Source organism: Protopterus annectens, chromosome 3.part0, assembly GCF_019279795.1.
Source record: "Protopterus annectens isolate FY-2018-M chromosome 3.part0, PAN1.0, whole genome shotgun sequence".
Lineage (NCBI taxonomy): Eukaryota > Metazoa > Chordata > Ceratodontiformes > Protopteridae > Protopterus > Protopterus annectens.
The window spans coordinates 1,917,913,611-1,917,939,321 of NC_056731.1; the positions used below are offsets into that span (position 1 = coordinate 1,917,913,611).

Below are 25,711 nucleotides of genomic sequence, written 5' to 3' on the forward strand. Positions count from 1 at the left end.
CTTGTTCAAACTCCACTCTCAGGTGCTGGCTTGTAACAGCTTTCTTACAACCACAATTATCTCAGGAACATTAGGTACAATTCCTAGAAATATATGTAGTACTTGTTTCTGCATGTGCACAACTGATGTGATCTTTTTTTTTTTTTTGCATCATGCTTCAGTCTGTCTGATATTAAAATCTGATCCTTGTATTTGCTCTTATTTAGCTTAAAATGATGCTCTCTTAATCTGTTCAGCGAGTGTATCAATCACTTGTCATGCATTTATTGCATGAGACTCTAAATTATTAAATCATCAGTTACCCTTGCAGCACTTTACAAGCATTTACTTACCATGCAATAGCTACATGAAATACTGTCTGTTGAAGAAATAATAATGGGGAGCCTTAGAAGTTTTTTTCCTCCCTAAAAGCATACTAAAGGTACACAACTGGGAACTACCTTCACTTATTTTTAGCTGACAAAATCCCTGGTTTGCATCTGCTGCTGAAAGGAACTTAACAGTTAGCATTCTTGATGCGAATTCTTCACTATAGGTAGTGGGCAATGCAATGTTATCTTTTAAATCACTTCATTCTATCCTTGTGGATCAATCAAAATGTGAATATTGTGCAGTTTTACAATGTAAGCATACAGTTCCCTTATTCTATTAGCTCCATTACTGTTCAGCTCTACTCCTAACCGGTACATTTTCTAAGAAAAAACTGGTACATTTTCTAAGAAAAAAAACAAAAAAAGTATCATTGTTTCCCGTCTTTCCTGACCTAGTGTAGTCCAAATACAGGCTTTGCTGTATTCTGGACTTTTGGAAAGTTCCTGTGTTGCCCATTTCCTTTCTTGGATAAAGGGAGGCTTCTTTGTTCACCAGTGGCAGTGGAGAGCTTAGAGCAGTCTATCTATCCCTGGAGGAGTGTTCCCAGCACAAGAATCTGGTAGTCTATTGGCCGTTTTGGGCCAATTTCTAGCTCTTTCAAGTTCCCCTGTATAAAACCCGCTTTGGCGCGGTTTTTGCGCTTGTTACTACTCAGCCAAGCTCCTCGTGGTCCTGCAGAGTGGTGCTAGCAGCAGAGAGGCTAAAAGAGCGACTGCTAACCTGATGAAAGTGTTTTTTGTCCTGCTACTACCTGGGCGACTGTCCAATCTAGCTAAACTGCAAGTATTTCTGCTTCTTCAACTGTTTTAAACTGTTTAAAGTTGTTTTTGCACCTGCACTTTTAAAGTTTGTCCTGTTTGCTGCATTTACCTGTTGAGGCTACACACTCAAGTGCGCTAGCCTGTGTTACATATTTATTGTATTTTCCTGCTGTTTGTTGCAAAAAAGAAAAAAAAACAAAAAAAATGATCCTTGTTTCCCGTCTTTCCTGACCTAGAGTAGTCCAAATACAGGCTTTGCTGTATTATGGACTTTTGGAAAGTTCCTGTGTTGCCCATTTCTTTTCTTGGATAAAGGGAGGCTTCTTTGTTCACCAGTGGCACTGGGGAGCTTAGAGCAGCCTATCGATCCCTGGAGGAGTGTCCCCAGCACAAGAATCTGGTAGTCTATTGGCCGTTTTGGGCCAATTTCTAGCTCTTTCAAGTCCCCCTGTATAAAACCCGCTTTGGCACGGCTTTGTGCGATTTTAGCATCGGGCAGCTCCGTTTAATTGGGTTTAAACCATTCTCGGCTCCACAAAGTCTGCTCTTCACTTTTTCCCTTAGAACTGATCTAGTTCTCATAATAAACACCCTATTCCTACTCCAAAGCCCGGCACTTGCTCACTAAAGCAATTAAGTCAGCACTAAAAAATTAAAAGCACTACACCCTCACAAACTCCCCCTGAGTACTTTGTTCCCCCCATTGGCCCTTTTCTTCAATTATAAAGGAATTCCCAATACTATTCTTGCATGTCCAAAGGTCAGTTGTCAATCTCCTCTCTGGTCCAGCTGGTGAATCTGGGAATCTTGAGGCAATGTTACAACTGCCTCATGTACACAGACAACCCTCTCCTCCTTCCAACAAATTCCAACACATGTGAGAGATGCAACCATATAGCCAAACTGGAGGCTAAGCTCTCTCAACTCAGAACTGGCGTAACCAGTAAGGAGGAGAAGGAAACCACACTCACTACAGTTCCAGTCTCACATAGACCTACCACAACAGCAAACCAAACACATAAACACACAAAAACATACTTGGAGGCTCTAAATAAAAATCTTCCTAAGCAGCAGAGACCTCCAAAGCAGACACCCAAGCAACCGCTACCCCAAAACAAAACACGTGCAACACATAGCTCACAAAGCCAGTGTGCCGAACAGTCACAGCCCTTAAGGCTAAACAACACACCTGATACACTTGTAATAGGTGACTCTATCGTCAGGCACACTGACGTCCCGCTCACCAGGCTGAACAAGGAGAAGGTCACGGTGAGCTGCCTGTCGGGCGCTAGGATCTGCCACATAACACAAGCACTCAAGTCACTCCAAAGCAAGTACAAATATGACTCAGTCATTGTCCATGCTGGTGTGAATGACCTGAGACGTACCTCCCTGGACTACATGAAAAGAGACAGAGGAGCTCTCTGAGCATGTAGCCCAGGCCGGTATGACCCTGACCTTGAGTAGCATCTTACCCTAACCAAGAATGATGCCACAATATGAAGACAAGATGATCAATTTCAACAACTGGCTTAAGTATTGCTGTCATTCAAAGGGGATCCAATGCCTGTCAGCCTGGGATGACATGCTCGACAAGCCACGATGCTTCGCTAGGGACGGCTTGCACCTGTCACCCCTGGGCTTTCGGATATTGGCAAAGGCTCTTGCCACCCCCATAGTGCCTTTTTTAGGCAAGGCTCAAAAGACAAACCCACCTCCATAGGTATCACAAGGGATAAGAAACTAAGAGTAATGCTACTCAACGCCAGAAGTCTAAACCTCAAGATGCATGCACTCAAAACTCTTCTTAGCATGGAGAACATCGATATCTGTGCAGTAACAGAAACCTGGTTCAAGGCTCCCGAGAGCACCCCGGCACTACCAGGTTATACCTCATACCATGCTTTTCGGCCTCAAAACTTGGACCGAACCACAAAAGGAGGGGGAGTATCAATATTCATCAAAGATACCCACACCTCCAGGTTGGTGGCACAGCACGAAGCATCAGAGACTATCCATGTGCAACTAACAGTGGGTAAAACTGCCTTCCAGTTTATAGCCTGCTACAGACCACCCACCCAAACCCAGGAACCCCACTCGGCCTTCCTGAGAACACTGGAAAATATGAAGGTCTCTCCAAACACCATTATATTGGGCGACTTCAACTACCCAAACATAGACTGGGAGCATTACTCTAGCTCCAACACCCTAGCCCAAAGGTTCCTAGAATTTATAAACTCAAATGCTATGGAACAACTTGTTACCACTCCCACAAGAGGGGAAAACATACTGGACCTGATTATCACCAACATGGGGGCTCTATACTCCAGACCAGAAGTGTATCCCTCACTGGTAAGATAAGACCATAAACTAATCTCACTGGATATTCACATCCTGACCCCACCCCCTGCCCAGAAAACCACATTGAAAAACTTCTCTAAAGCAAATTTCACACTCCTCAAAACCGAGGTGGAATCCTTCAAAGCCCCCGGCCCTGTGGAAAATACGGCCCAGACCGCAGAATCCTTTATAAACGCATTCTATGAACACCTTCAGGAATGCATGGATCATGCAATCCCAAATAAAACCAAGACCCAATCCTCCAAAGGCAGGCGTCCTGTCTGGTGGACCCCAGTCATAAACAAACTATACAATAGAAGGAGGAAGCTACTACATGATAAAGCAAAATCCCAAAAAGGGAAGGCATCTCTGATCAGTATTAGCAAAAAACTACGGGCACTCATAAAATCGTCTAAGGCCAGCTTCGAGAGATAAATTGCACAGGACACTAAGGATAATCACATGGCTTTCTTTAGTTATGTTAGGAACCTGGGTGGGAATTCCCAGATATGCTCAGAATTAGTCCAAAATGAAAAAAATACACCGAACCCACAGTCATTGCCAACATCCTAGCTGACAGGTTCAGCGCAAACCCCCCCCCCTCCCCACCAAAAGGGCAAATATTTATCCCAGCAGAGTGCTGCCCCCCTGACATCTCAGATGCTCAGGTAAGAGCCGCCCTCTCCAAAGCAAAAAACACAGCATCAATGGGACCAGACGGTGTCCCGGGCTGCATCCTACATGAACTCCAAGAAGAGCTAAATCCAAACATAAAACTACTGTTCAATCTCAGCCTTACTACAAGATATGTACTCAAAGAGTGGCGTACAGCAACAGTGGTCCCTATCCACAAAGGTGGTGCCTCAACGGATCCTGGAAACTATCGTCCCATAAGCCTGACTAGCTTGGTCTGCAAAGCTATGGAAAGGATCATCATGGACCTCATAAATAAAGATATTGGGGACCTACAGACACTGGATCCTACCCAGTTTGGCTTTGTTAAGGGCAGATCCTGCCTCTTAAACCTGGTTGATTTCTTTGAAACAGTCACCAAGGCCATTGACGGGGGGAAGGTGGTCCACACAGCCTACCTGGACCTCTCAAAAGCCTTCGATACAATACCCCACTCAAATCAAATATAAACCCTTATGTCACTAGATGGGTTGCAAACTGGCTCAAGGACAGAACCCACATGGTTAGAATTGCTGGAGCCATGTCAGACTCCAAACCAGTTACAAGCGGCATCTCACAAGGCTCAGTCCTGGTACCTCTCTTGTTCGGTATATATTTCTCAGAGGTACAGGCCAACACAGAAGGACTGTGGCTGACCAAGTTCGCAGATGACTGCAAACTAGGCGCCATGATCGACTCTCCAGCCGACACAAGCATCCTACAAAAGGGCCTCATAGAAGCAGACAACTGGTGCCAGAGCCATGGCCTCAAGCTAAACGCCAAAAAGTGTACAGTCATCCCCTTTGGTAAAAACAAAGTGCCCACAAATTACCACATAGGTGGTAATCCATTAAGTACAGAAGAAGTAATTAGGGACCTGGGGACCCAAGTTGATGAGCAATCTCTCATTTGAAAACCACATGGCCAAAGTGGTTAGAAAAACATTTTATATAGCCCACCTAATCATGAAGGGATTCACATCTAGATCAGGGGAGGTCATCGTGCCTCTTTACTCATCCCTCATCAGGCCCATAATTGAGTACAATGCCCCTTTTGGGATGTACCTTACAAGACACCTGCAGCAACTGGAAAGACCCCAAAAGTACCTCACCAAGAGGATCAAAGGGCTCAAACAGATGCCATATGCTGCCCGGTTAAAGAAACTCCAGCTCTACTCACTGGCATACTGCCTGCTCAGAGGCGATCTGTGCCTGACGTATAAAGCCATGTCCAACCCGGAATTAATGGACATGCTGCACCTCAGAAAATCCAAATCCCATCAAGCTACGCGCTCGAGAGACTTGAACCTCAGCACTGAAATAAATAGGTCATGCTGGAGGGACAGACTCATAACCCAGAGGCTCCCTTCACTCTGGAATAAAATCCCAGTCCAGGTTAGGCAGAGTCCCTCATTGACTCTCTTCAAGAGGAATCTTGATGAGTGGATGGGAGATTGTAGGTTTACCCCGGGTATCACTTCTGTGTCACTGTTAGACAGAGGCACAGTATACTAACCTCGAAAAAGGGCATAGCAAAATTCATTTAAAATGGGTGGCAAAAGCCAAACACACTCTGGCTAGGCTTATAAATGCCCTAGGGCAGATAGCCTAGTATGAACCTACGAACCTATGAGTCACTGGTATACCATCTAAATTCATTTCTATGTGCTATTCTTCCTTAAAACCTCCTATGCCTGTAAACAAAAGAAAATCAAAACAGGATAAGCCATGATCGACATAAACGTAATCCGTTGTAAGAGGTAAGAGATAAATGTAAAAAGTCCAAAAAAACTGCAGTAGTTTCTAATTAAATGATCAGCCAATAAAAGGTTTCCTTGACTCATGTTTATTAGGATGAACTCTTTTGTCATTTAACACGCTTCATCAGATCAGTAATTAAAAGACAACAACAGATGTTTTTCTTTAAGAGCTTCAACAAGGGGACGTAAGAGTACAAGTTGCATTCATTAAGGTAAGATTATAAGGAAGCCAATCGGATTTATCCCTGTGGTTAAGCTCAGGGACTGGATGGTATTAACACCTGTTTTGCATACCAGAGTTTCTCAGATGTAGCCCTTTGTAAGCTGATTTCTTTTCCCATGGTTTACCCATAGCCGGCCTTAGGCATAGGCCAACTAGGTGGCCGCCTAGGGCGCCGCTCCAGCAGGGGCACTTTTCCAGTATTTATTTGGTGTAGGTAGACCAAGATGGGGGCACTGGGTAGTGTGGTGGGGGGCGCCGTGGAGCCCTTCTGCCTAGGGCACCAGTTGACCTAAGGCCGCTTTTACCCTTGCCCTTTGTTATACAAAATTAATTCATTTTTATTTATTATGAAGTCATGAACATTTGAAGTATATTTATTTCATATATTCTACAATGTTTAAACACAGCAATACAGAGGTTGCTAAATACCTTTTAGGAACTGGAAGACAGCAAAATAACCAGATGAGCCCGCTTTTACAGGATCAGGAACTTCTAAGTCCCTGGGGGTTGCAGACATGTGGGAAGGTACCAGACCTTTTTTGTGGCAACTTCCAGGGTTGGATGCAATTCCTACAAATCATCCCCAGAGTCCTGGTTACTAAACATATGAATCCTTTTGTGCTAATAGCCTGTATGAATGGGGTCTATTAATCAGAAAATAAGAGTGAGTGACTCCAAATCGCCCACTTTTAATGGGCTGATGGCGGAGATCTTTTTGAGTAGTAGCCAAGGTGTTTAACACCCTTCTGACTCTGGAAATCTAATCTGCTTGAGACTAACACAGATAAAACCAGCAGATTCTTTGGGGAGCATTTTCACTCATAGTGTGTGAGCTTCATCAGACCTTCTTTGTTTTAAATGTTACAAAGGAAATATATATATACAGAGCTGACTGTAGCCATAAAACCAAAATTACTGAGAACTTTGTTAAATCTGAATTGTTTTTGTTGACTGTATGTGACCTACACCAGAACATCATGAAATAAAAGTCCCAATAGCAGCAATAAAGTATTGCAAACAAATGGACACTTGAATGGAAACTCTTTCCACAGAATGTTTTTAGCCCCATAAAAACATGGTCCAGAAATGTATACAGTCAGTCCTAAGTTAGTGAAAAAAAGTTTATGGTTAAGACTTCTAAGTTGCAATATGCTCTTGACAGAAACACTGGTGATCACTTGGTGTTTCACTTAGAAACTACTACAGTTTCTACTGACTATTTTTTGAACTTTGTATTTTTATCTCTTACATGGGATTATGTTTATGCCATTCATGGCTTATCCTTTTTTGGATTTCTTCAGTTAGTCCAGGGCAGGGACTCTCAACCCCTAACAAGTTTGGAATAGTAGCACTGAAGTTTGCTCCACTACAGGTGACCTGCAAAACATCTCATGCCTGTAAACAAACCAACACAGTCATGAAGGATATCGCTGATATGGCTCTGTGCAATATATCAGTGTCTCTGCAACAGTTCCTGAATCTGGAAACATACACTCTTTGCTTTCATAGTATGAAACAACATTTTGGGCCATTTGGAAATGGTAAAATAAAGTATTATAAGAAATAGACTTTTACGCTTCTACTTTTTATACACTTCAGGAAATGAGCATTTAAACCCAAAGGATATACTTGGTGCCCTGAACATGTTAACAATGTACATACAACTTTCTTTTAAGGCTGATGCATCAATATCTTCAGACAAAATACTGGACTATGCACCTGTTTCTAGTTTGAATTCAACATTTTGCTTACTGAATCTCAATTTTTTTATCAGTAATCTAGCTTACTCTTTTCTTCAGCTGCTTATGAATATTCAGAGTTCAAAGCATCAGTTATTTTCACTTAATTACTCATTTTCCTATTTCTGCTCAACAACAAGCAAGTTCTTCTGATCATACTTGTCTTTTTTTCCTTTTCTGCATTTGTTTTTTCCTTTTCTGCATCTCTTCAAAAAGGCTGTGACCAGCACAGTTTCTACAAACCTGATTAAAAAGCAAGGCAGTGCCTTGTCCTGTGTTTATAGCCATAACTAGTAAGTGCAGTTTAATTTTTAACTGCACTTTGCCTCCTCTGCACCATATTGCTCTCTCTTTCCTGTAACTGTTAAAATACACTGTCATTTTATTCCATTTTTTTACTTATTTATTTGACTCGTATTCTACCCAATATACTTCCATTAGCTCAGTTAATTGCTTCAGTCATGTGCCATAGCTTTTGATAAGGTTGGGTCTGTTTCTCTTAACAGCCTACTTGTTACATGCCTTCTTGTAAACCAAACCACTTAATCTGTTACTAATAAATCATGCAGTTCATCAAGTTCAGTACTTCTGATTCTTTTCTTTAGCTGAGTAACATACTCTTCTAACATTTTCACAGAACATTAAGCTAGTGAAAAGAACAAATAGTTCAAAGACTGAAATAATTCCTGGTCTTATTTTTAATTGCAACTATGTTGCCTTTTTCCTATTCAAGAAAAGTAAAAGTAATAAACACCTATACAGATTCTTTAGCAACACACACATTGTACCCTTTTAGGAATCTCAGCTATTTTTCTCACAGTGATGAACAATTCAAATTTCTGGAACCAAAGCTTCCAGTCTTTTTTTTTTTTTTGCTAAACTGCCTTGCAGAAACAGCATTTCCGGTTCATACATATAAATTCATCTCCTCAGTCAGTTAAACCAAAACAATCAAATAAACAGTCCACAATGTTCTGAATACTTAGGTCAATGCATATCAACATTTTAACTTCTCAAAGGCATTCCACTGTAAGCAGAGTTGACTGTACACTCATCTAAGTGACAAAGAGTGTTCAGAAATAATATACTAATACATAAGCACCTCATCCTACCTGCTTCTCAATGAATGTCCTCCATTCAGAAGTAGTGCAAAACTGCTCAAAGTCTTCAAGGAAAGTTTGGCTGCCATTGGTAGGTGGAAGTGATGGCAGATGATAATGCAGCTGAAGCAAATCATAGCACATGTCCATCAATGTGCGCATGATTGGTATTAAGCATGTGAAGGTTTCAGTCTTGGAGTTCATGGACCTTATTAGAGGAGCTTCCAGCTTACCAAGCAAAAAGCAGGCTTCTTCTTTCTTGAGCTCGGAAATTGTCTGTAGAACACTATGTAACTTCACATAAGCCAACGAAAATACCTAGAAAGAGATATTAAGAACCAAATCATTACCTTTAATCAAAATATAAACGCTCTTCAATACAAGTTAAACAGTACGTAAACATATACCACCCAAGTACTGCAATACAGTTATATGCTTTGCACCCTTCTTGTGCAAAACCACATTAAGACAAGATATCTTAAAAGGTACCCTTAAAGTGAGTGGCTCTTGTTTTTTGTAATACACTGTTTGAATAATCAGTACAGGTTCTACTAAGACATGTGCAATGTGATTTGCATACAGACTTACACAGAAGAAAATTAGAATAAAAATCTACTTAACAGTGACCGGAAGATAAACAATCACAGCCTCAAAATCTGAAGAGAAAAATTAGTCTACCTTCCACAATGACCATGTTCACCCACAGCAAAAGGACTGTGTTCCAGACGGCATGGAATCTTGAGAATCTTATTTAACAGTATCCTTGTTAAGACTCAGTTTGCATGGCTTGATGTAGGTAACATAATACATTAATACTTCTGCCATTTTTCTACTAATTGTTTTAAAAACCACCACTGAATATGGTTATCTGTTCTTTCTCTCCTAGACTGAAAAATCTTCATCTGCTCTTAAATTATTTACATGTACACTATTATAATATGCAATACACTACATCTACCTATACCACTCTTTGGAAAGGTACCTGTGGCATGGGAATGCAGAAAGACACAGAGCAATATTCTAAGGGGCAGTAAAACTGATGTCTTTACACAATTGATAGCATAAAACTAAAGGATCAAGACTTCTGTTAAACTGCTTGATGACTAAAACATGCCCGTGTGTGTTTGGCGGGGCATAAAAATACATAAATATTCTCAACAGAGGTTACTCTAGGTTCTCTTAAATAATACACTGATAGCCTAGATATATTATATCATGGTGCAATCCATCAAAAGGAAAGAGATATTATAAAAGTAAGGTTTGGAAGTGATCTTCAAAATCGTTTAACTGTTTGTTTACATTCTAAAATGATGAAAATTACACAAAAACAAGAAACACACAATGTATACATTGTTTCATAATAGATGCAGTTGCCAGCAAATCACAGGGAAGTGACCCAAATATAACCCCAGTTCTTGCTAATAATGCAAGTTTGCTTAAATAGCCAGAATTATGACCTAGTTACTACTCTTGTTACTTTGATATTGTTATGTAAATGGCACTAAAATACTGGCCTTAGCCAATCAGCCTGAAGGCTCTCACTGGTCAAATTCAGTGTTCTCCTCGCTCCATTCTAAACTACGAATCCACTTATTCATTTTGCGTTGGTACCAACAGCTGCTTAAGCAGGATCAATGTGAAACAATGGGGGAAGCAAACATCAAGTAGGCCAAGGTGCAAAAATTAACTTTTTAAGTGTCAGCATTCTAACCCTCTCAAATGCTTCTTAAAAGCTTCTGATCTTCAGATACATAAATGAAATAAAAAGGAAACAACCAAGCCAGCATAGAAAATAATTGTTTCCACAGTAATGTATGTTTTATAGTACTATCTGTCCAATTAATGTGTTCTAGTATGAACATTTCACTGTGTGTGCTGCATATTCAATTATAGATTTAGGATACATACCACAGAATAAAGGGCAGTCATCTGGGAAGGGAATAATATCCTAGGGGTTTTGCATACAATCAAATTTCTCTTTGTACTCCTGACAGAGCTAATCCATCTGTAGTCAAGAAATGTCACCTATATAAATGCCTTACCAAGTGCAGCACGTGTTGTAATCGTACATGAACAACCCAAGTATAATGACACATCTGGATTTCAGACTTTAACATTCACCTGTGTGCTGACATCTTGGTACCCATAGAGTGCCCAATTGTGCTGCCAGTGTCCCATGCTTGATCATGGGTTCAAGTTGTCAAATGGACCAAAGAAGGGGAGAAATGATTCAAGCAAATGGCAGTCAATTTTTAATTATGAAATTCTCTCCAAAAAAGAATAGCTGAGGATCAAGGAAGGCTATCAGCAACAGGCACAAGCAGAAGTTACAGGAAGGATGCTTGGAGAACTGTAAACATAGTTCTGTAATGTCAACACACTCTCTAGTGCGGAGGTAAGTAAAATTAAATATTTCTAAAAGGAGATGCATGAAAACTCCACAACAATCAGTACATCATGAATGCATCACTTTCCCTGTTTGAGCATGTTGTATAGTCCTACACCAATAATCTATAAACCTGGATTTATGACTTTTTAGAATCTACTTGTGTGCTGGCCCAGTGGTGCATATGCAGCGTGACCAACTGCAATGACCCATATCTGGTGATGGAGTGCAAATATCAAGTAGGTGTTGCTGGTGGGGGAGAACATAAGAGGTTCTGTACAACAAAATGACAACATGTTTGATCAAGACACCATAAAATTTGGACTACAACAATGATTATGGATAATGGAGGGGAAAAGGCTCAGCACGGTAAATGGGACTCTAGCAGTACAGTGAAAGAAGAGATCTACTTGATCCTTAGACTCTTACAGCACGGGTGATAGAAATCCTTATAAATGCACACAAAATATAATCCAAAAATGCACACAAAATGTAATCCAAGTTATAAACTACTGTTGTTAGTTACTACTAAAATGAATACATTAGTCGTTATAAAGAACAGCAGCATAGCTTCTTAGCTCAGTCTACTCACCTGCCAACTGGAATTTGTGGCAGGGATAAAGAAAAGGCTGAGGGACTAACTTCACTTTAAAAAGCTACCTTTACCTCAGTTTATGAAAGTGTTGTGTTATGCATACATTTATAAACAAACAATTATATACACAGTTATGTTTCTTTCTAACACAGTGCAATATCTCTCAACGGTCTTCTCTCTTTTGCTCTCTCTGTAGGGTTTTGTTAGTATAATGGTTAAGGTGTTTATCTCACACAAACAAGATACATGGTTTGATTCTCAGCCTTGAGGAAAATTTGCTAAGTTTAAAAAGGCCCAGAAGGACAGTTAGCCTAGTAATTGGCTCATTCCAAGTTGGACTTTCCCGGTTAACAAATGTAAAATAAATAAATAATTACATATAACCTATGTGACCCTATGATATAAAAAAAAGTATTTAGTTGAATACCTGTTTTTTTTTTTAATTCCACTTTAAATGAAACAGCAATGTGTATGTAGTAAACAGACAGCCGAGACGCTCTTACGTGCCTCCCACAAGTGTTTTATGTCATCTTGCTTTGGCACTGCCCCCAAACACCTGCTATTAGCTGCGTAGGTACAGGGGGGTGGTGCCATGGTGAAAGAAAGACAATGTATTGAGCTGTATCTTTTGCACCCATACTGAGCTGAGGGATGTAGTGTTTTCCCAACTGAAACCACTCACTGTGGGTACATTTGGAGCTTGGGGAGAGAGACTAGGGAAGGGAAAAAAAACAAGTCTCTGAAGTAAGAAGAGCTAGTTACTAGTTCATTTTGGTGCTTATGCATACTTACTGAAGGCGCTGATGGGGGAAATGTTTCATTTCAGTGCTTCAGCTTACTTGGACAGACTACTGAAGGGGTTGTTGGGGGAAATGTTTCATTTTGCTGCTTGTGCATACTTGGACAGGCTACTGAAGGGGTTGTGGGGGGAAATGTTTCATTTTGGTGCCTGTGCATAATTAGACTGGCTACTGAAGGGGTTATTGGGGGAAAATGTTACATTTTGTTGTTGTGCTTATTTGGGTGGACTACTGAAGGGGCCATTGGGGGAAATGTTTCATTTTGGTGTCACTGGAGTGCTTCTGCATACCTGGACAGACTACCGGGGGGATCTTTGGGGTGGAAATGATTCATTTTGGTGTCTTTGGAGTGCTTGTGCACATTTGTTCAGACTACTGAAGGGATCTCTGTGGGAGAAAGTATTCATTTTGGTTTTGCGAAGGCAGGAAGAGAGGAGGAAGGTTAGGAGTGTAGCAGTGAGGGTAGGAACTTTGAATGCTGGCAGTATGACTGGTATAGGAAGAGAGCTAGGTGATATGATGGAGAGAAGGAAGGTTGATATATTTTGCGTGCAAGAGACCAGATGGAAGGGAAGTAAGGCCAGATGTTTAGGAAACGGGTTCAAATTGTTCTATCATGGTGTGGATGGCAGGAGAAATGGGGTAGGGGTTATATTAAAGGAACAATATGCCAAGAGTGTTTTAGACGTGAAGAGAGTGTCTGACAGAGTGATGTTTATGAAGCTCGAAATTGATGGTGTAATGATGAACGTTGTTAGTGCATATGCTTCACAAGTTGGGTGTGCGATGGATGAGAAAGAGAAATTTTGGATTGAGTTGGATGAAGTTGTGGTGAGTGTACCCAAGGGCGAGAGACTAGTGATTGGAGAAGACTTTAATGGGCATGTTGGTGAAGTGAACAGAGGGGATGAGGAAGTGATGGGTAGGTATGGTGTTAAGGAAAGGAATGCAGAAGGTCAGATGATTGTGGATTTTGCGAAAAGGATGGACATGGCTGTGGTGAATACGTATTTTAAAAAAAGGGAGGAGCATAGGGTGACGTACAAGAGTGGAAGAAGATGCACACAGGTGGATTATATCCTATGTAGGAGGGCCAGTCTGAAGGAGATTGGAGACTGTAAAGTGGCGGCAGGGGAAAGTGTAGTTAAGCAGCATAGAATGGTGGTCTGTAGGATGACGCTAGTGATCAAGAAGAGGAGGAGGAGTGTGAAAGCAGTGCCAAGGATTAAATGGTGGAAGTTAAAAAAGGGTGATTGTGAAGTGGAGTTTAGGGAAGAGTTAAGACAGGCACTGGGAGCCAGTGGAGAGTTACCGAATAGCTGGGTAACTACAGCAGAACTAGTAAGGGAGACTGCTAGAAAGGTGCTTGGTGTGACATCTGGACAGAGGAAGGAGGACAAGGAGACCTGGTGGTGGAATGAGGAAGTACAGGAGAGTATACAGAGGAAGAGACTGGGGAAGAAGTGGGATTGTCAAAGAGATGAAGAAAGTAGACATGAGTATAAGGAGATGAGGCGCATGGCAAAGAGAGAGGTGGCGAAAGCTAAGGATAAGGCGTATGGAGAGTTGTATGAGAGATTGGACACTAAAGAGGGAGAAAAGGACCTGTACCGATTGGCTAGACAGAGGGACAGAGCTGGGAAAGATGTGCAGCAAGTAAGGGTGATAAAGGATAGTGAGGGAAAGGTACTCACAAGAGAGGAGAGTGTGTTGAGTAGATGGAAAGAGTATTTTGAGAGGCTGATGAATGAAGAGAATGAGAGAGAGAGAGAGAGAGAGAGAGAAGGTTGGATGATGTGGGGATAGTGAATCAGGAAGTGAAACAGATTAGCAAGGAGGAAGTAAGGACAGCTATGAAGAGGATGAAGAATGGAAAGGCTGTTGGCCCAGATGACATACCAATGGAAGCATGGAGGTGCTTAGGAGAAATGGCAGTGGAATTTTTAGCTAGATTGTTTAATGAAATTTTGGAAAGTCAGAAGATGCCTGAGGAGTGGAGAAAAAGTGTTTTGGTACCTATCTTTAAGAATAAGGGTGATGTGCAGAGATGCAGTAACTACAGAGGGATAAAATTGATCAGTCACAGCTTGAAGTTATGGGAAAGAGTAGTAGAAGCTAGGTTAAGAAGGGAGGTGATGATTAGTGATCAGCAGTATGGTTTCATGCCAGTAAAGAGCACTACAGATGCAATGTTTGCTCTGAGAGTGTTATTGGAGAAATACAGAGAAGGTCAGAAGGAGTTGCATTGTGTCTTTGTGGACTTGGAGAAAGCATATGACAGGGTGCCTAGAGAAGAGTTGTGGTATTGTATGAGGAAGTCGGGAGTGGCAGAGAAGTATGTAAGAGTGGTACAGGATATGTACGAGGGTAGTGTGACATTGGTGAGGACTGCAGTGGGAGTGACAGATCCGTTTAAGGTGGAGGTGGGATTACATCAAGGATCAGCTCTGAGTCCTTTCTTATTTGCAGTGGTGATGGACAGGTTGACAGATGAGATCAGACAGGAGGCCCGTGGACTATGATGTTTGCAGATGACACTGTGATCTGTAGTGAGAGTAGGAATCAGGTTGAGGAGACTCTAGAGAGGTGGAGATATGCTCTAGAGAGCAGAGGAATGAAGGTCAGCAGGGCTAAGACAGAATATATGTGTGTAAATGAGAGGGAGGGTAGAGGAAAGGTGAGGATGCAGTGAGTGGAGTTGGTAAAGGTGGACGAGTTTAAGTACTTGGGATCAACAGTTCAGAGTAATGGTGAATGTGGATGTTAGAAAAATATGTAATAGTAATATGCATGCTTAGTGCATTTAGTGCATTCAAGATTTAAAAGGGTTAATACATTTATTCTGTTCACACTGCATGAATCTGCACAGCCATTAGAAACTTAACAAGAAGCAATCTATTTTCTGCTAATGTCAGCAAATAACAAAAGTAGTAATTCATTTCTGCTAATGTCATGAAAATTAACAAAGGGATATTCATTTCTGTTTATGCCATGAGAAAACATGCAGCTGCTAGAAGCTATTGATAAAGAAAACAATAGATGCTTGAAAGTTTAAACCGTAGTCAGCATTACTTGTACTAAAGCTAGAAATGTACCTTGAATCTAGGTAAAATGTAACACATGTATTAGAACAGTACAATAGAAGAAATGAAATGCTGAAATGGACTGACAAACCCAAGGCCAGGTTGTTTTTCTCAAAATGTTTTGCAGAATGACAGATATTTTAACTTGGTCAGCAATAAGTCTAACAATATTTTCTGTAGAACATACAGAAAGTTGTGTCTAACTACGTCAGCAATAGAATGTAACATTTTCTATGTGACAGGAAGAGAACTGTATAAGTATAACCTACTAATCATTAATTATTCAGACAAATCCTGTACATACATGCTTTGTCTCCTTGCTGCAAGTAATAAAGAGTGCCTTGCTTGAACCTAACGTGAATTTGGTCTTTGAAGTTTTTTCCTTTGACAGATTAGTCCTTCGGACCGGAATCCTCTCTTCACCTCGGATCAGACGGGCCAGGTGGTTGAAACCGTACAGGGAAGAAACCAAATCGGTTCTTCTTATCTGAAAAGTCCTCCGACTGAATTGGCGTTCAAAAGAGGCCAGCCACTTTCTGATCTGCGACTGAAGGACGGGTCTCTGCGAATTAGTGATCAATCACATGGGCTCAGGTAAGGTGAATCTACTTTTTTCTGTTTTCTGTTTTAGATCAGGGACCAGATGTGTATTGTTTTTGTTAGACTGTATTTTTCTTACAAGTCAGGGCAAAAAAGATTACTGTCTTGTCATAGATCAGGAGAAACAGAATACGTAGGCAGTCATTCTGAAGAGACTATAACAAAATCCGTGGTACCACATTAAAAATAAGAGAAGTTATGTAACAATCAAAGGGTAGAACAAAATGGGTAATAATTGCACAAAAAGACCCCAAAATCCGCCGTTAACAGAAGACGCAAAATACATGCAGTCGCAGCGCGCCGACAATATTAAATATTATTCAAAATGGGTTAATAAGTATGAATTCGATGGAAAATTAGAAAAATCCTCGCTTGTCAAAGTTGTTAAACAGCTCAAAACCGATTCCAAAGGTCGGGTAAAAAAGCAACGTAAATTAGGAATTCCTCAGGCACACAGGTGGATTGAGGAAGTAAACCGTAGGGAACAAAAGAACAAGAATTCAAAAGCAATGTTTTTAGACAAGGAGGACAATAACTTAGTAATAGCATCAGCACCTCCACCTCCCTTACCGGAATATGAAGCGAGTGAACAGGTTAGTCCACCCCCACGATATCCTGTGGTCACTGAAGATAGAGGCATTATGAAAATAAACAGCATATTAGAAATCCCATCGAGACCAGGTCTCGAACAAAGGCAGGTAACTCAAATGAAGACATCGAGTTATGGCAAATGGTTAAGAATTCACGATCTATAAGTGAAGAAGAAATATGTCCACTTACAGAAGTATCCAACCCTCAGGCAGGTCAGGACAATCAGGACCCAACTATTTTAGTGTATAGACCTTGGACTCCGGAAGACATCCGGAAAGCCACTGAGGGAATCCCCCATCCAAAGGTTAATTTTAGAAAATTCTCTGAAGATTTACAAGGAATGAGGCTGAGTTATAACTTAAACGGAGAAGAGGTAGAAAAGGTAGACAAATAGTAGGGCCAGATTGGCATATGATTAGTGGGAACTGGAATCCCCGTGATGCTGGACAAAGACCCCTCCCACATAGCAGCGCAGAATTACACACCAGAGTAAAAAGTCTGACAGACCGCATCTCTGAAAAATGGAAACCTAGGGCAGACTGGACTTGCATTAATCAATGCATCCAACAAGAAGGTGAAACTATTGACCGGTATTATGCCAGACTATTAGAGGGTTTTAATAACCACTGTGGAATGCAGGTTCCTGAAGATCAAACACAAGATTCCCCATATGAACAGCAGATAAAGAATGCATTTTTAAAGGGCAGTATTGCACCTATAAGCAGTTTTATTACAAAACACATGGTAGATCATCGTACAAGCAGGTTACAGTCATTGCTTGAATATGCTAGGCATGCCGAAAGGCATTTTAATAGCAAAAAAAAAAAGAAAGCTCAAATATTTTCTGTAGAAGATGGAGCAGAAGTTTATGTAGTACAGTCCGGGAAAAAGGGCAAGAAAAATGCACAGGGAAACAAACAATCTGATCAACGATCAGAGGACTTTGAAGGGCGAAAGAAAAGGGGAGAATGTTTTAAATGCGGTAAAAAGGGACACTTGGCAAAGGATTGCAGGAAAAATAAGAAGGCAACAACGGAAGACAAGGTGGGTGAGGACTGACTATATGGTAGTCAGGCATCACTAGAAGGGGCTAGCGAAGAAGGGACAAATGAGAATGTGATAGAGGGAGTAGAGGAAGTGCAGGAAGTAAGTGACAATGAAGAAGATGAAATATTAGACCTAGCTTTATTGAGCTTGGAGCTTTATTTAGCAGACACGAAACCAGAAGTTACACTCTTGATAGAAGGGAGGGAAGTCAAATTCTTGTGTGACTCAGGGGCATCACGAACCCTGACACATCCCTCCAAACTACCAGAAAACACAGAGACACCTGATTACATACTGGTCAAAGCAGCTAATGGACAGCTGTATCGGGAGCCTCTCTCCCGTGACATTGCAATAACTGATCCAGTTTGAGGATTGACTCAAAAAAAGCAAAATTGTTGTTTCTGCAAAATGCCCAGTAAACCTCTTGGGCAGAGACCTCATGCAGCTATTTGGTATAGCAGTAGTCCCAACCATGCAGGGTATGGAAGCACAGCGACAAATTGATACATTTGCAATGCCATCGGAGGGTGAAATGTTTTATTGGTACAGCCAGGACTTGGTTACGACTGGTCCAGAGACTGTAACCGAAGAGTTAATGAATGTAGCCATCAGCAAATTCCCCTCCCTTGACATTGATAAGCAACAACTGTTGCATTGTACCCTGTATTATTGTAATACACCAGGACCTGATAAGGAATATGAGCAAGAATTGTTTACGAATCATGCAAATAGATTGATATTGCGTAACCTGTACTGGGACACAGAAGGGAACAGTGTAGCCAGCTGTTCATTGCCCCAGGAGTTCTTTGAACTTTATAAATCTAATCGATTACCACATGTTAGCCTAACCAAAAACAGAAATATAGAATGGGCAGACCTAGGAGAAAAAGTCACGAGATGGGAGAAACAGACCGAACTAGAACCATCAGAACAGGGAATACAAATACAGAAGTTGAATTGAATAACTCAGACCAACCCAGCTGTGCACTTACAGTCTGGTGAGGGCAGTTGATTGACACTCCTGTTAAAAGAGGAAGAAAATGCCTTACAAAATATACCAGAGACTCTCTGGTCAACAGGAAAGTCAGATGTAGGACTTATTCGTACAGCAGGACCAGTTACTATCACGCCAAAGTCAACATTCAGACCACAAAAAAGAGAGTATCCCTTAAGAAAAGATGCAAAGGCAGGGATAAAGCCTATTATAGCAGCCTTACTTAAAGGAGGAATACTAGTAGAATCTCCCGATTCACCATGTAACACACCCTTATTTCCAGTCAAAAAAGCAAATGGAGAATGGCGTATGGTCCAAGATTTACAAGCTGTAAATGATGCAGTAATACCAAGGGCACCCACGGTGCCAGACCCACACACCGTGTTGAATGATTTAAAACCTCAACAGAAGTATTTTTCTGTGGTAGACATTAGCAATGCGTTCTTTTCGATACCGATACACCCTGACAGCCAGTATTGGTTTGCATTCACATTTCAGGGGAAAAGGTATACATATAAGTGACTGCCACAGGGATATTGTGAAAGTCCAACAATATTCTCACAAGAAATGGCAAGCAACTTGGCGGGATTCACCCCACCAAGAGGCAGTCAAATTTTACGTTATGTTGATGACATCTTGCTGGCAGCCCCCACCCAGCAGGATTGTAGAGAAGACACCATAGCACTTCTACGATGTTTAGCCGCTGAAGGACTTAAGGTAAATAAAAGTAAACTGCAGCTTTGGATAAAACAAGTCAAATACCTGGGATATGTAATATCCAAGGAAGGCAGAACACTAGATGTGGACAGAAAGATAGCAATTTTGCAAGCACCAAAACCCACTACCAAAAAGGAAATGATGTCCTTCCTGGGTACAACTAATTTTTGCCGGAGCTGGATTCCAAACTATGCTTTGGAATCTGCACCTCTGACTGACCTCATATATAAGATGCCTATGGCAGCACAGGATTTGTTACAATGGACACCAGAAGCAGAATCTGCTTTCTGCAAATTGAAGCAGTTAATAGCGTCCTCATTAGTTCTGGGTTTACCAAACTACCATAAACGTTTTTTCCAAACTGTAGATTGTAAGCAGGGTTACATGACATCAGTATTAACACAGCAGCATGGGGATAAGCAACGCCCCATTGCTTACTATTCATCACAACTAGACCCAGTGGCATGATCCTTATCCCACTATGTACAAGCAGTAGTTGCAGCTGCAATGGCAGTACAGGCTTCGGCCTCAGTAATCTTATTCCACCCTCTCACTTTGAGAGTGCCTCATGCAGTCACGATTATTTTACTACAAGAAAAGGTGGCACATCTTTCCCCTGCTACGCATCTCTCCTGTATGACTATATTGTTGAGCCAACCTCACATGACAATTGAACGATGCACGACTTTAAACCCTTCTACTCTGCTCCCGACCCCTGCAGATGGCACACCACACCGCTGCCTGCAGGTGATTGAGCAAAAGACACTACCTAGAAAAGATCTCACGGATGTCCCCTTGGATGATGCCGAGGTGACATACTACGTGGATGGCTCATGCAAAAGGGGTCCTGCAGGACAGAACCTAGTAGGATATGCAGTAGTTTCTGATACTGAAATTATAGAAGCAAAACCTTTACCACACAACTTATCTGCACAGGCAGCAGAATTGATTGCCTTAACATGGGCATGTACCTTAGCAAAGGGTAAATGTGTAAACATTTCTACTGACAGCCAGTACGCTTTTTCTACTGTACGTTTTTGCGCAACAGTGGAAAAACCGGGGAATGATAACATCTACTGGCAAACCTATAAATCATGCACAGTTTATCTTAGATCTTTTAGAATCTATTCAGTTACCTCAGAAAGTAGCCATTTGTAAATGTACAGCTCACACCAAGCAACAAGACAGGATTTAAAAAGGTAATGCGAGAGCTGATACAGCTGCAAAACAAGCAGCCACAGAAGTATTTCTTTTAAATGAGGAATTACAACCTCTGAGATTTTAGACTTAAAAATGTTAAAAACAATGTAGACACTCACTACGCAAGCTGAAAAACAACGATGGGTAAAACGAGGAGCAATTCTCGAAAAGGGGCTGTACATCTCTAGAGAAGGGAAACCGATACTACCATCTCATTTGTTTAGATATGCAGATTTGTTGAGCCATGGGCAGTGCCATGTCTGAACAGGGGGGATGGTACAGCTGGCGAAGCAGGTGTTCACAAAGTACGGATTTACAAACTACTCTAAAAAATTTTGTTTGACGTGTCAGATTTGTAACAAACATCATGCACAGGGGGCGTTAAAGCCCAAGCAAGGGAGTTTCCCTACACTACCATATCCGTTTCACACTATCTGTATGGACTTCATAAAAATGAATAAATGTGAAAATAAGAAGTATTGTCTTGTCATTGTAGATATGTTTTCCAGATGGGTGGAAGCCTTTCCAACCAAAAATCCAGATGCAGCCACGGTGGCAAAAGTACTTGTCAAAGAAATCATCCCTAGATTCGGCATTCTGGAAAGGATCTACAGTGACAATGGTGCACACTTTGTAAACCAAACCATACAGCAGTTAAGTAAGCATTTTGGTATTTCTTTAAAAAATCATTGTGCATACCATCCACAATCTGCAGGGCTAGTTGAAAGGCATAATGGTATATTAAAAAACAAATTGAGAAAATTGATAGCTGAGACAGGGAAAAATTGGATATACTGTTTACCCCTGGCACTGTTGAGCATGAGAACTGTCCCTACAGCAAAAGGATCGACTCCTTTTGAAAAGTTATTTGGAAGGGCTTACTATACACCCCAGTGGAAACTTCTCATGTCATCAGACCAGGAAGCTGATTTTACACTAGCTGAATATATGAAGAAAGTCATGAATTCTAAACATCTGTTGCAGTCAAATTCTGTTTCAGATAAAAAGCAAACCGAGACATCAGAAGTGGCAGTGACACCCGGGGACTGGGTGTGGATAAAAGTTGTCAAGAAGAAGAATTGGTCATCGCCAAGGTGGGAAGGTCCCTACCAGGTGCTTCTTTCGACACCCACTGCAGTCAAAATAGCAGAGCGAGCTTCGTGGATCCACCTGACGCACTGAAAACTTGTTAAGAACTTTGAACTGGACAAAAATCTTACCTCTCCATCGGGGCCCTCAGCACAAAGTCTGGCTACAAAGGGGGGTCAGATCAATAGGACTGATCCATCTCAACCCCAGTGAAGAAACCATCGGTGCTGAAGGTCCTATTAGGGCAGAGATAAGAACACATGTCTGAAATAAAGATGACAGAATCCAGTAAGATCCAAATGTACCTATTCAGAAGAGTCGGAGAAAACAGGAATGCAGAACAACCATTTCCTCGGAAGTATTGCATAACCATCATGTTGACTGTACTAGTGACAATAATCTTTTTGTTGTGGCCATTTCTTTTCACAGCCACACAAACTGAACTGAACAAGCGTGCAGAGTTGTATGCAGAGTGGCACCTAAACTTCAACACTTACCAGGCAATCAAATATGTGTATGCTGAGACCTTCAATGCTTCGAATTGCTGGATTTGCACAGCTTTGCCAACAGCATATGGGGGGGGGGGGTTATTGTTAACTTCAGTCACCCTAGGAGCCAACAAGACCTGGGAAAACTTAGTCTATGATACATCAGATGTCACATCACAAGATAAAGCAGCATTGCACTTGTCTGTTCGACAGAAGGGGACTGTGTGTTTTTACAAAAATGATACAGTTCTGGTGGGTTGGAACAATTGCAATGTAACTGTTCCTTATAGATGCTACAATAAGACTGATAACACAGGGTCCTACTGCAACATGAGCTATGATTCATTTGTTGAACTGAAGCATAGGACAACTGATGAAGTAAAACATAATGCTGACCTTTATAAACAACGGTCAATGATAGACAAAAAAATGTTTCATCCAGAGCCAGGACATAGTAAAGTTACTACCAAAGTAGAAGACTGTTGTTTTGTATGTGGTAGGAAAGCATACAAGTGGTTACCTGAGAATTGGTCCGGCAGTTGTTATTTGGGGTACCTGGTTCCGGCCATACGACACACAGCAGTTTTACCTCAAGGGAAAATTCGGAATGTTCGACGAGAAATCAAGAAGCCTGTCAATCCAGTGGGGCAAATGAATGTGGGCTGGACAAATCATCATGCTGTGGGCTTAAGGAAAAATGGACGGTCACATATGGACTTGAGTGATACTGTTATCTCATGGGCAGGTTTACTGCCAGCATATGGAGCAACAAAATAAATCTGGGAACTGAGAAAATTGTCTAAACTTTTCGAAATAATGAGCAATGCAACCTTTTATGCCCTAGAATTGGTGACTTATTAACTGACTGCCATGAGAACTGTAGTGCTTCAAAACCGCATGGCTCTCAACTTCACCCTAGCGGCAAGAGGAGGTAAGTGCGCTTTAATCCAGGAGGAGTACTGTTCATATATTCCTGACCATAAACACGAGATAGACAATCATCTTGAGGTAATTCAGCAGGTGTCAGCTTTGACCAAACCAGGACCAAATCCATTGACGGATTTTTTTCCAGCAATTGTTTGGGGGGTGGGGCAGTATCCTGATGAACATCCTGATTGCCATCTGTGTAGGAATGATCCTACTGGTGGTATGTGTGTGCTGCTGCATCCCTTGCATGAAAAGACTGAGTAAAGACTTTATAGACATGTCAGTTTCAGAAACCTTATACCAAGGCGCTGAACTTGAAGAATTGTTAAAAATCTGAAAATGCTTTCATAAGTTTAAACTGAATGACTCTCTTAACTGCAAATCCAGAGTAGGAAGAGGTTAGGGGAAGAAAAACTGTTTATGCTTATCTTGAAAGTAGAATAAAAGTATTAAAAGGGGGGAAATGCTAGAAAAATATGTAATAGTAATATGCATGCTTAGTGCATTTAGTGCATTCAAGATTTAAAAGGGTTAAAATGTTTATTCTGTTCACACTGCATGAATCTGCACAGCCATTAGAAACTTAACAAGAAGCATTCTATTTTCTGCTAGTGTCAGCAAATAAAAGAAGTAATTAATTTCTGCTAATGTCATGAAAATTAACAAAGGGATATTGATTTCTGCTTATGCCATGAGAAAACATGCAGCTGCTAGAAGTTATTGATAAAGAAAACAATAGATGCTTGAAAGTTTAAACCGTAGTCAGCATTATTTGTACTAAAGCTAGAAATGTACCTTGACTCTAGGTAAAATGTAACATGTATTAGAACAGTACAATAGAAGAATTGAAATGCTGAAATGGACTGACATAAACCCAAGACCAGGTTATTTTTCTCAAAATGTTTTGCAGAATGACAGATATTTTAACTTGGTCAGCAATAAGTCTAACAATATTTTCTGTAGAACATACAGAAAGCTGTCCAACTACGTCAGCAATAGAATGTAACATTTTCTATGTGACAGGAAGAGAACTGTATAAGTATAACTTACTAATCATTAATTATCCAGACAAATCCTGTACATACACAGTCTCCTTGCTGCAAGTAATAAAGAGTGCCTTGCTTGAACCCAACGTGAATTGGTCTTTGAAGTTTTTTCCTTTGACAGTGGAAGAGAGGTGAAGAAGAGAGTACAGGCAAGGTGGAATGGGTGGAGGAAAGTGTCAGGAGTGATTTGTGACAGACGGGTACCAGTAAGAGTGAAAGGGAAGGTCTACAAGAGGGTAGTGAGACCAGCTATGTTATATGGGTTGGAAACAGTGGCATTGACAAAAAGGCAGGAGTCAGAGCTGGATGTGGCAGAGTTAAAGATGTTAAGATTTGCACTCGGTGTGACTAGGATGGATAGGATTAGGAATAAGTATATTAGAGGGTCAGCACATGTTGGACAATTTGGAGACAAAGCAAGAGAGACGAGATTGCGTTAGTTTGGACATGTGCTGAGAAGGGACGATGGGTATATTGGTAAAAAAGATGCTAAGGATGGAGCTGCCAGGTAAGAGGAAAAGAGGAAGGCCTAAGATAAGGTTTATGGACGTGGTGAGAGAGGACATGCAGGTGGTTGGTGTGACAGAGCAAGATGCAGAGGATAGGAAGAAATGGAAAGAGATGATCCGCTGTGGCCACCCCTAATGGGAAAAGCCAAAAGATGATGATGATGGTGTCTTTGGAGTGCTTGTGCACATTTGCTCAGACTACTGAAGGGATCTCTGTGGGAGAAAGTATTCATTTTGGTTTCATTTGAGTACTAGTGCATACTTGGACAGACTTCTGAATAGATCTTTGAGGAGAAATTATTCAATTTGGTGTCATCTGACTGCTCAAAACTACTAAAGAGATTGTTGGAGGAGCTGTTTCATTCTGGTATCATTTGAGTGCTTCTGCATATATGGACAAACTACTGAAGGGGCCTGTTGAGGGGAAGTGGTTCATTTTGGTGCTTGCACATATTTGGACAGATTGCTGAAGGGGGTTGTTAGGGGAAATGTTTAATTTTGGTGCTTGAGCTTACTTGAATAGACTACTGAAGGGGTTGTTGGGGGAAATGTTTCATTTTGCAAACTTGGACAGACTACTAAAGGGGTCATTGGGGGGGTTCATTTTGCTGCTTTTGCAAACTTGGACAGACTGCTGAAGGGGTTGCTGGGGGAAATGTTTCATTTTGGTTCT

General features: G+C 41.2%; 1 protein-coding gene across 1 annotated transcript in view; it reads right to left on the minus strand.

The window, feature by feature from the left end:
- The window catches only part of NBEAL2 (neurobeachin like 2), a 3,059,867-nt gene that overhangs the window by 797,275 nt on the left and 2,236,881 nt on the right, over positions 1 to 25,711 (minus strand). The window contains exon 31 of the mRNA XM_044066003.1: positions 8,979 to 9,284. Coding sequence (XP_043921938.1) covers positions 8,979 to 9,284 — 306 coding nt within the window. The remainder of the gene's footprint in view (positions 1 to 8,978; positions 9,285 to 25,711) is intronic.